At 48.7% G+C, this 15,689-nt stretch overlaps 1 protein-coding gene across 1 annotated transcript in view; it reads right to left on the bottom strand.

Annotated features, from left to right (window-relative positions):
• HM13 (histocompatibility (minor) 13) overlaps positions 1 to 15,689 on the bottom strand; it is an 80,505-nt gene that overhangs the window by 22,906 nt on the left and 41,910 nt on the right. The window contains exons 4-5 of the mRNA XM_011979878.1: positions 8,507 to 8,589; positions 1,687 to 1,775 (exon numbers count right to left, since the gene is read on the bottom strand). Coding sequence (XP_011835268.1) covers positions 1,687 to 1,775; positions 8,507 to 8,589 — 172 coding nt within the window. The remainder of the gene's footprint in view (positions 1 to 1,686; positions 1,776 to 8,506; positions 8,590 to 15,689) is intronic.

The following is a 15,689-nucleotide window of genomic DNA, read 5'->3' on the forward strand; positions in this document are numbered from 1 at the left end:
GTCTCGATCTCCTGACCTCGTGATCCGCCCGTCTCGGCCTCCCAAAGTGCTGGGATTACAGGCTTGAGCCACCGCGCCTGGCCTTTTTTTGTATTTTTAGTAGAGACGGGGTTTCGCCATGATGGCCAGGCTGGTCTGGAACTCCCGATCTCAAGTCATCTACCTACCTCAGCCTCCCAAAGTGCTGGGAGGCATGAACCATCTCACCTGGCCCAAGCTTAACCTTAAAAAAAAAAAAAAAATCAACAATTGTTTCTTTGATAGAGGTTCCTTAGAGATGCACAAAGCAATCACATAAAATTGCTGCCGATTAGGGACAAGACAGCATGTGCTAGGCACCAGTAAGAGAGAATGCTATGGCCGGGCAAGGTGGCTCATGCCTGTAATCCCAGCACTTTGGGAGGCCAAGGTGGGCGAATCAAGAGGTCAGGAGATGGAGACCATCCTGGCTAACACAGTGAAACCCCATCTCTACTAAAAGTACAAAAAAATTAGCCGGGTGTGGTGGCGTGCACCTGTAGTCCCAGCTACTCGGGAGGCTGAGGCAGGAGAAGGGTGTGAACCCAGGAGGTGGAGCTTGCAGTGAGCCAAGATTGTGCCACTGCACTCCAGCCTGGGCAACAGAGTGAGACCCTGTCTCAAAAAAAAAAAAAAAAAAGGGCTAGATTTCACATGCTCAGTATTTTACAGGAGAGAAATACCTGCTGGGCGTGGGGGCTCACTCACGCCTATAATTCTAGCGCTTTGGGAGGCTGAGGTGGGCAGATCACTTGAGGTCAGGAGTTTGTGACCAGCCTGGCCAGCATGGCAAAACTCCATCTCTACTAAAAATACAAAAAAAATTAGCTGGGCGTGGTGGCACAGGCCTGTAATCCCAACTACTCAGTTGGCTGAGGTTTCAGTGAGCTGAGATGGCGCCACTGCACTCCACCCTGGGTGACAGAACAAGGCTCTGTCTCAAAAAACAAAAAACAACAAAAAAGAAATACCTGCTATTTGGTCAAGCCATTGATAATCTTGTTACAGTATTTGAATCCATACCCTAACCTGCAAATCCCAGGATCTCCACACTTCCCCATAGTTTGCATTTTTTTTTTTAAATTAATTTTTTTTATAGAGATGAGGTCTCACTATGTTGCTTAGGCTGGTTTCAAATTCCTGGCCTCAAGTGATCATCCTGTCTTGGACTCCCAAAGTGCTGGGATTACAGGCATGAGACACTGTTTCTGGTCAGTTTTTATTTTTGAAAAAGAGCTGTAGAACCCCCTTTTCAAACCTTAGGTGAGGCACTGATCACACTAAAAATATATATGAATAAAATAATCACGAAGGCCAACTTTGACTGAGTGCTTACTATGAGCCAGGCAGCATGCTGAATGCTTTCCACTTACTGACTCGCCATCTTAACAACATGACCGTGAAGGAGGTCCTAGATTAACACTTTCATTTTACAGATGGGGAAAAACAAAACAAAACAAAACACCCAATGCTCAGAGAGGTAAGGCATTCACCCAGGGTCCCATGTCTCGGTAGTAGCAGAGTTGGGATGTGAATCCAGGCCATGAGATTCCAGAGCCCACTTCTTCCATCATTCGCTCTACTGGAGAACCCCAATATTGGAGAGACAAAGGGAATGGCAGAGGAAGATACCCAAGGCACACTACAGGGAAACTGGTTAGCACTGACCTTCCTTGTTTTCCCCAGAACCCTGTGTGAAGAGCAGCTGGTACTGTCGATTTGGAAAGGTGGCCGGAAAAAACTTATTCATGAAGGGGCTGGAAGGAAAGACAAAGCAAGTCGGCAAACAGAGCCCCCATGGGCAGTCAGCCTTAACACTCCCCTGCCCCATTTACAGCTGGCACCCTTACAGCTGTCCTGATAGGTAGGTGTTATTGTTCCCACTCTACAGATGTGAAAACAAAGGCCCTCAAAAGGTAAGTGATTTGCCCAGAGTCACACAGGGGTCCTATATCTCGGCTGAGACTCAAACCTAGGTCTTTGCACTCATAGTGATTTCTGTACTGCCTTTTTGTTAAAATCAAAGAAATGCAAAGCAGAAGCAGATAGACTTTCAGGCAAAATACCATTTTTGGGAGAGCGCAGGATCCCAAAGTCTGGCCCACATGCCACCTATATGAGTCCCTTGTCAAGAAGCATATTTGTGGACTCCCTTCCAGGCCTATCAAGTTGATGACCTGACAGTCACCCCCACCCCACTCCATGACTTGACATTCTGCTCTCCAACAGCAGGCCTGAGATTTTTACAGACTCAGCTGGAATCAATCAGCCAGATGAATCATAGCCCCTGGGCAGGATCACCATCACATTCACTCCTTCCACAAGGCCTCAGTTGTTTAAGACCAGCTTGGCCTTGTCTCCAGAAGCATTCTCTCTGATTACCCAGCATGCCCCACCTCCCAGGCAGGAAGCAGAGACCTTTTCTGGACCTTTTTCAGAACAAGATGAGCAAACCACGGCCTCTTGACCCAGCCTCGTGGCCGTACTGTGGAGTGGCTACAAGCCTGGGTGGCCCAGCCCTGAGGCCTGCTCTGCCATGCGGCTGTGGGAGACCATTTCAATGGCTCTGTCTCCCTGGACCTCAATTTTGTCACCCGTATACAGGGCTAACAATACCACCTGTCTCAGAGCACTGCTATGAAGATATGAAAGGCAGGACGAATGCTTCGCCTGGCATGGAGTCTTTAGCAAGGATGAGGCAGGCCAGGAAGTACCCACGTCACAGTGAAAAAGGGAGGGAAAAGGGAACTCCCTTTTTTTTTTTTTTGAGATGGAGTCTTGTTCTGTCGCCCAGGCTGGAATGCAGTGGTGCAAGCTCTGCCTCTCGGGTTCATGCCATTTTCCTGCCTCAGCCTCCCGAGTAGCTGAGACTACAGGCACCTGCCACCATGCCCGACTAATTGTTTTTGTATTTTTAGTAGAGATGGGGTTTCACCATGTTAGCCAGGATGATATCCATCTCCTGACCTTGTGATCCACCCTTCTCAGCGCCCCAAAGTGCTCGGATTACAGGCATAAGCTACCGTGCCCGGAAGGCTCGATGGGAACTCTCTTCTAAAGACCCTGGTGGCATGGAGCAAGATGTAGATTCAAGAACCCTCTCTGGCCAGGTGCAGTGGCTCACGCCTGTAATCCCAACATTTGGGAGGCTGAGGTGGGCGGATCACTTGAGGTCAGGAGTTCGAGACCAGCCTGGCTAACATGGCAAAACCTCATCTCTACTAAAAAAAAAAACAAAAATTAGCCCAGCGTAGTGGCAGGAGCCTGTAATCCTAGCTACTCATGAGCCTGAGGCAGGAGAATCGCTTGAACCGGGCGGGGGCAGAGGTTGCAGTGAGCCGAGATTGTGCCATTGCACTCCAGTCTGGGTGACACAGCGAGACTCCGTCTCCAAAAACAAAAACAAAAAACCATCTCTGGCCCTCCATTTCTCCACTTTTCAAAGAGCCGATCCCTCCCAGCCTGTAGAGCTGTGGTGTGAATGATGGTAGGGCTTTGTGAACAGAAGCGCAGCAGGTGTAAGGGCAGAATTGGAAATGGGCTCCCACAACAGGGTTTTGAGGCGGTGGGAGGCAGAAGCTGGGTGGGTGACTGGAAGCTACTTTCAGATTAGTTTGCTGAATCAGTTTTGGGGGAGTCTGAAGTCAGGGTGTGAGTGCAGGTATGGACAGAGGCAGAAAAGCAGGCTGAAGAGCTAAGCCCTGTGCCCATCTTAGCCGGCCTCTTCCTTAGGAGCTTGGTGCTCAGTTTCTCAACCAGCAGAGTGTGACAGTTAAAGACACGGACTCTGGAGCCAGACTTCCTGGGCTCAAATCCTAACTCTGCCACTTATTAGTGGTCTGATCTTGGGAAAGTTATTTAACTGCTCTGTGCAACTGTTCCTCATCTGGAATGCTATAACACCTTTCTTGTAGGGCTACTGAGAGGATTAAATGAGCACTTGGTACCCTATAAACTTAACTGCAGCTTCAACTTCAAGTAGCAAGTCTCCAGATTGGTGTCTGTTATTCTGAGAAAAGAGAGGCTGCTCAGCACTACACAGGGGAAGAGTCAAGCGACTAGGCTAGCATTGAGTCTGTGGACTTGAGAACAGAGGCCCTGTCTCATCATCTTCACCCTACCCTGGGGTGAAGATGCCTGGTGCCTGCTAGACATCTGCTAAATGCTTACTGAATGACTCTGAATGCAGACTTTTGTAGCAGGCAGAGATTCTTCCTGGCCCTTGATGGCTCATGTCAAACGTAAAGGTCATTCCTTCCCACTGACAAGCCACATCCTGGTGCCCTTCTCCCCTGGGGGTGGAAGGCAGGGTCAGTGAAACTGGTGACGTGGCTTCCTCCTCTGGGGTGGCAGATCTGGACCTTCTGGGCTTTTCTTCCCTCTAAGGTCAGCTGGGTGGGGCACGAGCTCAGACACAGATGATGAAGTAAGCTGAGGTTCCCTTTGCAGGAAGGATGTCTTGGGTTTGAATCTTGGTGACTACACAAGGTAAGGCAGGCTGTGGCCCCTGCCTTCCTCCAATACCCCAGCTGGGGTTTGTTCCCAAAGAGGCTTAATGTGGGCTTGGAAGTGGTAGTGGAGGTGGAGGGGATCCTAAGAACCTCAGCCTGTGCTGACACAGCTCAGGTGCAGCTCTCTACAGCCTTTCAGCAGGCCTCTCCTCTGCCAGTCCCCAGGAGACCACAGGCTCAATGACAGGAGGTGGCCAGCCCACCCTCTTTAAGCTCCCCCGATTTCACTTTTGCCAAAACTGTAAAGAATAGGGGTTTTGGAGTCAGACAGACCTGAGCTCAAAACCTCACTCTGCTCTTACCAGCTGTGAATCCTGGTGGTCACATAACCCCTCTGAGCCCAATTTCCCTGTCTTAAACCTTTGGATCTGTTGTTCGGATCCTGAGGAAGGTCTAAGTTTATGGATTCAGGCAGCTGATCAAAATTCTAACAACACTGTAGCCTTTCCTTGAGAAATTATTTAAGAAAACTCAATTTAATTGAAACATCAATTTAATTAGTGGACCAACTTTCTAAAAAGCATGATCAAATAATCACTTACTTACTAAAATTATTTTCACTGGATTCAGTTCTTTTCCATGTTAACTTTACAATAATGATTTCCTTCATCTGACAGTATTTGGTCCCCATCAAATTTTTTAGCCCCATATGGTGAGCATCCCTTCTGCCTACGGCCATCCATTATTCTTATTTTTATATTTTTGAGACGGGGTCTCACTCTGTTACCCACGCTGGAGTGCAGTGGCACAATCACAGCTCACTGAAACCTCTCTGCCTCCCAGGCTCATGCGATCATCCCACCTCAGCCTCCCGAGTAGTTGGGACCACAGGCACACACCACCATACCTGGCTAATTTTTGTATTTTTTGTGGAGACAGCGTCTCAACATGTTGCCCAGGCTGGTCTTGAACTCCTGAGCTCAGGTGATCCACCGGCCTCGGGCTCCCAAAGTGCTGGGATGACAGGTGTGAACCACCATGCCCAGCCGATCCATTATTTTTAAAAGGTATGGTTTTCCCAGGTCAAATTTTGTTGCTCTAAATTTCATTAAGAAAATGATTCTTCTGTTAGTTTCTAGTCACTCATACATTTTACCATGTGCACTTTTAGCTGCTGTTGGTTTTTAATTTTCTGTTGATAATATCTATCTATAAAAATTATGAAGTGGCTAAAAGATAATCAATTCTTTCTCTCTCTCTCTCTCTCTCACTCACTCTCTCTCTCTCTCTCCCCGCCCCCCCCCTTTTTTTTTTTTCTTTGAGATGGAGTCTCCCTCTGTCACCCAGGCTGGAGTGCAGTGGTACGATATTGACTCACTGCCACCTCTACCTCCTGGGTTCAAGGGATTCTCCTGCCTCAGCCTCCCGAGTAGCTGGGATTACAGGGATGTGCCACCAAGCCCAGCTAATTTTTTTGTATTTTTAGTAGAGACACGGTTTCACCATGTTGGCCAGGATGAACTCCTGACCTCAGGTGATCCACCTGCCTTGGCCTCCCAAAGTGCTGGGATTACAGGTGTGAGCCACCATGCCCAGCCTCAATTATTTCTTGACATAGATTAATCATCTATGAGAAATTGGGACAATGTCCCTTAGTTATTGTTCTAAAAGGGAAAAAAAGTCTTTGGTGTCGAGATGATAAAGGTTCATAATACCGCGCCTAGACAGCTGGGTAGAGATAAGATCTTCATTGTAGGGTTGTTGCGATAATGTTAAATAATCAGTTCCTCAGCAAACAGCCTAACAGTGGCTTTCAAAACACACTGGGCTCTCTCTGAGGTGGAGGCTGGGCTGTGGGAGACCTGGGGGTCTCAAGCCTCTCACAGATGCTAGGGTAGGATGGGCTAGAGTTGGGGAGGATCCTAATCAGCATGGGAAAGGACACCCAATGTCTGGAAGTGACTGCCCCCACCCCACCCCAGGTCTACTGCGAAAGGACAGGTATGTCCTATGAGCAAGGGCGACTGGGCCTGCCATTATCTTGGTTGGGTCCAAGTCACTCAGGTTGCCTCGGCCTTCATTTTTCAGGATGCAGGGCTGGACTAGAATTCTCCCAAGCTAGCTAGAATAAAATTTTGTGGGTGAAGAATCAGTGCAGGTGAGGACAACAATGACCTCAGTTGGAAGATGAGAGGTGAAGTCCCAGCTATGTAACCCTGGGCCAGCCACTAGGCTCACTGTGTGCTTGGCACTGTGCTCTAGGAATGTTACAGCCTGGGGCTCACTAGACCCTCCCCACACCTCTGAAGAGGTACCTGCAGTCTCTCCATTTTATAGGTAGAAGAACTGATGCTCAGAGCTTGAGTAACTTACACAAATTAGAGCTGGCAGCACCAGGTGTTGGTCCCAAAGCTGCCTGCCTCTTGACCCCATGCTCCTGACTACCACACTGTCCTGCCAGTGTGCCTAGAAGAATGAAGTCACATTCATATTGGCCTTTTTTTTTTTTTTTTGAGATGGAGTCTCACACTGTCACCAGGCTGGAGTGCAGTGGCACGATCTCGGCTCACTGCAACCTCTGCCTCCCGGGTTCAAGCGATTCTCCTGCCTCAGCCTCCTGAGTAGCTGGGACTACAGGCATGTGCCACCAAGCCCAGCTAATTTTTTTGTATTTTTAGTAGAGACACGGTTTCACCATGTTGGCCAGGATGGTCTTGATCTCCTGACCTCGTGATCTGTCCGCCTTGGCCTCCCAAAGAGCTGGGATTACAGGGGTGAGCCACCACCTGGCCTCATATTGGCTTTCAGTGCTTTTGGGAGCAGATTCTGCCTATGCCCTCAATGTGCACAAACTTTCCAGCACCTGACCTCTCCCTCCTTTGTATGTCTTCCAGGTTTCCTACCCTTCAAAGAAAGCTAAGTTCAAGTTGAGTTCCTTCCTTCTGGGAACCCTGGCCACCTCTGTGTCTATCAGTGTTTCTCAGCCTGAGGCTGCACCTCTTCAACGGGGTAGACAGAAACATATTGGGACATCTTTGTAGTCACAAGCTGGGGAAGACGGGTATGCAACTCCCATTTGGTGAGCAGGGCAAGGATGCCAACTGTTTTTAATGTGTGGGATAGTCCTGCAGAGTGGAGAACTGGCCTGTCCAAAACACAAGTAGCAACCCCCCTAATGAACCACTCTCCCCACTGAAAGGACATGAGCGTGTGGCAGTTTGAGTTAAGGTAGCAGTGGGAAGAGGATGGGCTCTGGACCACACCTGGGTTTGAATCCTGGCTCTGTTGCTTATTAGCGGTGTGATCCTAGCAAATTTCTTAACCTCTCTGGGCTTCAGTTTCCATGACTATCATACAGGTGTGAAAGCAAAAGCAACCCATATAAGGTTGTCTGGCAGGTTAACACAGATAATGACAGTGACAGCTAATAGTTACTGAACACTTTATATCGCCAGATACTGTGCTAAAGCTTTCCACATGACCCCATGGGAAGGGTACTATTATTTTTCTCCACATTCACTAGGAAATTGAGGCCAGAGAGATTAAGTAACTTGCCCAAGATCACAGAGCTATTAAGTGGCAGGGTCTGGACTCAAAGGTAGTCAAATTCCAGAGCCCACGCTCCTAACTTTTTACTGTGCTGCCTCTGGCTCCTTATGAAACAAGATCATGTGTGAGAAGCCCAGCATGACGCTTAGCACACAGCTAGGCCACAACACCCGGCAGGTGGTACTGGTGTTACTCACCTGAGTAGTCACAACTAACATGACATTACTGCTCACAAATCACTTTCCCAACAGCTGTGGTGGTGGAAACACCCACCAGATCCTCATCATTTCTATAAGGAAACTGTGGCCCAGAGAGGTCATTGTTCTTGTCCTAGTCATCTACAGTGTGCAGGGGAAAGAGTCCCTTGAGTTTTATAGCCAGGATTCAAACCTGGCTCTGAGTGATGCCAAAAGTCATGTTCTCATCCAAGACCCTGTACTGGTTCCCGAGAAAGCTGCTTCAAATGTTGCAGAGAGATGCCTTCTGACCTGATGGTGTGGGATAGGGCCAGGATTCCCAGCACGAAGAAATACATGGACAGCAAGAGGTTGATGTACTCCTGGGAGAATATCTGAGGCAGAAATACAAAGAGAAACAGGAAGTTAGGGTTGCCAATGGCTGTGAGGAAACCAGAGTCCCTGCTTCTCTTCTGGAGGTTGGTTTTACCCTTCTTGAGTTGGGGGACTGTCAGGAAGAGTCTCAGACAATACTAGTGGCATTCTAGTTTCTGCAGCTGTGGGGGAAAGGGAGAAACCTCAAGCCCCCAGATGCACCTTGCAAAGGGGTCTGCAGGTTTAGGTTTAGTGGCTCTATTATCTGGAGAGAAGCAACTATGTTTGTGCTCAGAGTGCTGCACAGGGGTTCTGAAGGGATAAGGGAGTCTTCAGTATAGAGCCCCAAGAGAGCTGCTGGAACCTCAGAACTCACTCTTCCACACTTCCTTCTCCCTGTTTAATCATCCAGGGAGCCCCTACAGAGTGGCCACCCAGGCTCCAAGCATGCTAGTTACAAGACATCTTTCCCACTCCATTTTCCACATTCTGCTTTCTGATGACTCCTCCTGCAGTGATGGCTGAAGCTATGACAGCATCCCTGACAGCTGCTTCTTGGTCTTTTTGTCGTTAGGTGAAACTTGAGAAATATTCTGTCACGATGTTCCAGTCAATGGTCACGTGTTAATTCTGGACTTTGGAAAGGCTATGCCATGGTGCACCATGTTTGCTGCATCACTGCTGAATTTATTACTATGATGGTCTCTAAGCTGGAGGGAATAATGTGCTGTTGTGTGGGGTGTAGGGAACCTGGCCACTCTCAAGCAGGGCTGTTTTGGAATCTGCTGAACACCTGTCAGATCATATCACTCCCTTGCTGGAAGCCTTTCTGCAGCTAACTTCTGCTCTCATAAGCTGAAAGCTCACATCCACCTGTTGGCCTCTTGCCCTCGTGGTGGCCACCACAGGTCTCCTGAGCCTTGGCTCACACGTGCTCTTGCTCTACACACTGCAGCCACACTGGCCTTTTTGCAGTGTGATGTGTGTGCTACATGCCCACCCACAGGCAGCCGTGGACAAGCTCTCCTGCTGCCTGAGATGTTCTCCTCTCGTCTGTCTTCACCGAGGCCACCCCTACTCAACCTTCTTTAGCTCCCAGATCAGAGAAGCTTTGCTCACATAGTTTCCATGACACAATCAACCCCTCAGTAATTCAGCCCATATTGATTGACTGCCTACTATGTGCAGGGCATTGTGCTAGACATCAGTGATTCAGCAAGGAATCAGGCAAAGCTGCTGCTCTCCTAGAGTTCATGGGCCAGTGAGGGAGAAAGAATCTCGAAAGAAACAGTTACATATATTGTTAGGTGGTAATGGGCACTAAGAAAAACAAACCAGGGCAGGGAGATAGAAAATGAAAGGGCAGAGCTGCTATTTTAGACAGGTGGTCAGGGAACGCTCTGGAGGAGAGGACATAGGACGAGAGTCATAAATGAAGGGAGCAGGTGCAAAGGTCCTGAGGTGGGTGCATGTTCATGTGTGCAGGGACTACAGAGGGCCTGTGAGCCTAGAGCTAAGGGAGCATGGGCACAGTGTCAGGAAAGGAGGCTGGGTGGGAAGAGGGAGCCAGACCCTGCAGTGCCATGGGAAAGTCTTTAGATTCACCTGCATGAGACAGGCTGGTACTGGAGTGCTGAGGGCAGGGTTTGACATGATCAGACAGCATGAGAGGACCCCTCTGCTGCTGTATAGAAGACCCTGCAGGGCAAGAGTAGAAGCGGGAGCAGGAGGGGGACGGTGCCCTGGCTTAAGGGGATGGAGGGGAAGTGATGAGCAGTGTAAGGATTCCAGATCTGTTCTGCTCCCCCTACTCCTGCCCTCCCCGAGATGGAGTTTGACTCTTGTTGCCCAGGCTGGAGTGAAATGGTGCAATCTTGGCTCACTGCAACCTCCACCTCCTGGGTCCAAGTGATTCTCCTGCCTTAGCCTCCCAAGTGGCTGGGATTACAGGCATGCACAACCACGCCCGCCTAATTTTGTATTTTCAGTAGAGATGGGGTTTCACCATGTTGGTCAGGCTGGTCTTGAACTCCTGACCTCAGGTGATCCACCTGCCTTGGCCTCCCAAAGGTGCTGGGATTACAGGTGTGACCCACTGCACCCAACCTCCAGATCTGTTCTGGAATTGGAGCTGCAAGATGTGTGAAGGGGCTGGATATGAGGGCTTGGCGGGGCAAGGAGGATGACTCCTGGGGTTTCGGCTGAGCTAGGTCAATGCAGGTGCTGTTGTGGATAAGGGGCTTGGGCAGAAGCTTCACCCTGAAGCTGGTTCTTCCATGCTTTCCTAGTGCTATGGACCTCGCCTTGACAGCACTTTGTACAGGTGTAACTTCACATCTATCTATGTGATTGGTGTCTGTCTCTAGTGCTTAACAAGATGCTTCTTGAGGGCAGGGATGGTCAGCTGTGTTTTCCACTTCAGTATCCCCAGTACCCAGCCAGGGCCTGATGTAGCAGGCTCTCAATAAATGCAGAATGACTGAATGGAAGGGCAAATCGGTGGTCCATAATGTTAGTGCTACAAGAAAAAGACCTATGAGCAGACTTTGTAGGCATATGAATTGTGCTTTATTTATGAAGATGTGGCATACCTCTCACATTGCATTCTTTCAATCTGAGCCCTTGGGGCAAACCGCTCTCAGGCCACACCTCTGAGCTTCTGGGTGGTTTCACTGTGACCCATGCGGATTGGGCACCAGGTCTCACTTTCCTTTGTGCTTTGGCTGCTAAAAAGCCAGAGCCACAACTAAGCCCATTTCTAGCAAGAGGACAGGCTTTAGAGCATGGGGTATGGGTGTGGTCCTCACCCAAGGGTTGTTTTTTTTTTTTTTTTTTTTTTTTTTGAGACGGAGTCTTGCTCTGTCACCCGGGCTGGAGTGCAATGGCCGGATCTCAGCTCGCTGCAACCTCTGCCTCCCGGGTTTACGCCATTCTCCTGCCTCAGCCTCCTAAGTGACTGGGACTACAGGCGCCCGCCACCACGCCTGGCTAATTTTTTGTATTTTTTAGTAGAGACAGGGTTTCACCATGTTAGCCAGGTTGGTCTCGATCTCCTGACCTTGTGATCCGCCCGTCTCTGCCTCCCAAAGTGCTGGGATTACAGGCTTGAGCCACCGCGCCCGGCTGGGTTGTTTTATCTTATTTTAATTTTCTCCTTTAACTCTATTTCTTTTGTTTTTCTTATGCTGTTGGGTTTAATTTTTTGAGTTGCCTCAAAGGAATCAATTTTAAATAAGGTGGGATAAAGTAAATGCTATGATTTTGTGAAATGTTACCGTATTGTAAAAATTTAAAACTTATTTTAAAAACCTATTTTATAGATGATGCCTCAACATCCCCACAAATAGACTATGAACATTCTGCCCAGGTTCTCCTTCTGGCTCTCCTCTTTTTTTTTTTTTTTTGAGACGGAGTCTTGCTCTGTCGCCCAGGCTGGAGTGCAGTGGTGCGATCTTGGCTTCCTGCAAGCTCTGCCTCCTGGGTTCATGCCATTCTCCTGTCTCAGCCTCCCGAGTAGCTGGGACTACAGGCGTCTGCCACCATGCCCAGCTAATTTTTGTATTTTGTTTAGTAGAGATAGGGTTTCACCGTGTTAACCAGGATGGTCTCGATCTCCTGACCTCGTGATCTGCCTGCCTCGGCCTCCCAAAGTGCTGGGATTACAGGCGTGAGCCACTGCACCCGGCCCATTTCTTCTTCTTTTTTTTTTCTTTCGAAACAGGGTCTCACTTTGTTGCCCAGGCTGGAGTGCAGTGGCCCCATCTTGGCTCATTGCAGCCTCGACCTCCAGGGTTCAAGTGATCCTCCTGCCTCAGCCCCTAAGTAGTTGGGGACACAGGTGTGTGCCACCACACTGGTTAATTTTTGTATTTTTTTGTAGAGACAGGGTTTCACCATATTGGCCAGGCTGATCTTGAACTCCTGGGCTCAAATGATCTGCCGCCTTGGCCTCCCAAAGTGCTGGGATTACAGGCGTGAGCCATGGCACCTAGCCTCTGGTCCTCCTCTTCTATGATCTAATACCATACAAACATATTGGTAAATCCCCTCATGCTCTTTGCTTGTACCACCCTGAGCCCCAACAAAGGCACTTGCCCAGGGGTCGTCCCCTCTCCTTCCTTCTCTCTGTCCTCTCCCCTTTCTCCTCACCTGCTTGGTTGAGTGGCTTCCTCAGAGCTCCTCCCATATGGCCCCCTGTGTGGCATGCATGCCTCCTTCTCTAGAACATGTGAGTATAGTAAATCCTGTAATTTCATAAGCCTCTCTGAGCATAGTTTCTGTGGCTGTGTGCGAGTGATCCTTAGCGACTTCATAAAGGGGGCTGAGTGCAGTGGCTTGTGCCTGTAATCCCAGCACTTTAGGAGGCCAAGGCGGGAGGATTGCGTGAGGCCAGGAGTTCAAGATCAGCATGGGCAACGTGGCAAGACCCCAACTCTACAAAAAATAAAAAAAAAAATTAGGCGGGCATGGTGGTGCATGCCTGTAGTTCCAGCCACTCAGGGGGCTGAGATAGGAGGATTACCTGGGCCTGGGAGTTTAAAGTTATTGCGAACTATGATCGCACCACTACACTCCAGCCTGGGTGAAAGAGTAAGACTCTGTCTCTAAAAACAAGAAAAAAAAAAACCTCACAAGGGGAACTTCCTTTTTACAACACAATTGGTGATGAGGATGGGATCATTCTAAACTCAAGGTGAAAGTCCTTGAGAGAGAGGTATATGAAATGAAAGGATTTATTATACTCATAGGTCCTACAGAAGGAGACCCATGGCCAAGTGCCTTTCTTGGGGCTCAGGGTGAAAGACACAAGCAAAAGGGGATCTCACTGATATGTCTGAATGTCACTAGGTCACGGTAGAGGAGGGTGAGAAGGGAAATTGTGGCAGGGACCAGCCTTATCACAGGTACCTGTTCACCTGGGCAAAGTGTTCATGGCCTGTTGCTGGGATGTTGAGGCAACAGGAAAATATGAAGTTTTTTTGTTGCTTTTTTTGAGACGAAGTCTCACTCTGTCACCCAGGCTGGAGCGCAGTGGCATGTTCTCGGCTCACCACAACCTCTGCCTCCTGGGTTCAAGCGATTCTCCTGCCTCAGCTTCCCAGTAGCTGGGATTACAGGCATGGGCCACCGCGCTTGATTAATCAACTTTTTTGTATTTTTAGTAGAGATGGGGTTTTACCATGTTGGCCAGGCTGGTCTCGAACTCCTGACCTCAGGTGATCTGCCTGCCTTGGCCTCCCAGTGTTGGGATTACAGGCGTGAGCCACTGCACCCGGCCCTGAAGTTTTAAAAAGGTACAATGCAGTTACAAACTCCAGTGCCCCAACCAGGAGGAGGGGAGGAAAAGGGCTGAGGCAGAGCCGCTGTGGTGGGCTGTTTTTCTGTTAAGCAAACCAACCAGCCAGACGTCAGGGGGGAGTCCAGGAGGAGCCCAGTGGCTGTGCTGTCCAGGCAGTTGCCTTTCAGAAATCTTACTGGGGACACTTTAAAGGCATGGGGAAGAGGTATACTCTGTGCTTCTGGCACGAGGCAGATTGAGGCTTACCTGCCTAGAGAGGAGGAAAGGCTGAGCAATAGGAAGCCAGTGCCTTAAATAAAAATGCTCACACCCACTGCTGCCAGAAATTCCTTTTGGGAGCATCTGGTCTAAGGAAAGAATCCTAAATACTAAAAATGTTAGAAGGTCTCTCAAGACTTCAGAAATATCTGCCAAAAGCAAAGGCAGAAGCAATGGGCTGGATGTACACAGAGCCACAGAGAGATTTTAAGGTACAGAGAGTGGAAAAGGAAACAGAGGGAGATGCAATGCACAGTTCTATTTATGGAAATGTAATTCCCACTCATACACACAGATACACCAACACTATATATTTTATAACAAACACATACATCTAAGGACAGAAGTCAAATGCATTAAAGCAGCTGCCTCTGGCAGAGAGAGAAATGAAGGTGGGAAATGGAGGTGGATATTGGAGTGAAGTGAGAGAAAAAAAAAAAAAAGTAGGGGGGCCTGGCATAGATCAAGGATGGTATGCTATGAACCAAGGCACTTGATAAATTCAGCTGTTTTTTTGTTTGTTTTGTTCTGAGATGAAGTCTCTGTCACCAGGCTGGAGTGCAGTGCCGCGATCTCGGCTCACTGCAACCTCCAACTCCCTGGTTCAAGCTATTCTCCTGCCCCAGCCTCCCAAGTAGCTGGGATTGCAGGAGTGCGCCACCATGCCCCGCTAGTTTTTGTATTTTTAGTAGAGATGGGATTTCACCATGTTGGCCAGGATGATCTCGATCTCCTGACCTCATGATACACCTGCCTTGGCCTCCCAAAGTGCTGGGATTACAGGAGTGAGCCACTGTGCCTGGCCTAAATTCAGCTCTTTACCTGAGGTCCAGGAAAAAAGAAAAATAAATCTGTGAACAGTCGATGTTATTTAGTGCACTCTTATTTCTTAGAGTAAAAATCAGAATGACATTTTCTGTTTAAAGTGAGGGGGATGCTTTAAGTCAACTGTGCTGTATCTGCTTATAGGGATATTTTTCTTTTATTGTCAGGGTAACATTCGTGTCCAGGCTGGAGTGCAGCGGCATGATCATAGCTCACCACAGCCTTGAACTCCTGGGCTCAAGTCATCCTTCAGCCTCAACCTCCTGAGTAGCTGGGAATATAACCCTGCAGCACCATGTCTGGCTAATTTTTAAATGTTTTGTAGAGATGCGGTCTTGCTATGTTGCCCAGGCTGGTTGCTCGTGGGGATACCCTGTAACCATTAAAAAGAGCATTTCTCAGGAGGCTGAGGCAGGAGAATCACTTGAACCTGGGAGGCAGAGATTGCAGTGAGCCGAGATCATGCCACTGCACTCCAGCCTGGGTGATAGAGAGAGACTCTGTCTCAAAAAACAAAAGAAAACAAAACAACAACAACAAAAAACAACAAAAAAAGAGGATTTATAGCTGGGTGTAATGACATACGTCTATAGTCCCAAATACTCAGGAGGCTGAGACAGGAGGATCACCTGAGCCTGGGAGAACAAGGCTTCAGTAAGCTATGATTATGTGATTGCACTCCCGCCTGGGCAACAGAGCAAGAACTCATCTCTAAAAAAAAAAAAAAAAAAAAAAAAT

The sequence above is a fragment of the Mandrillus leucophaeus genome, unplaced genomic scaffold (genome assembly GCF_000951045.1).
Source record: "Mandrillus leucophaeus isolate KB7577 unplaced genomic scaffold, Mleu.le_1.0 Scaffold206, whole genome shotgun sequence".
NCBI lineage: Eukaryota > Metazoa > Chordata > Mammalia > Primates > Cercopithecidae > Mandrillus > Mandrillus leucophaeus.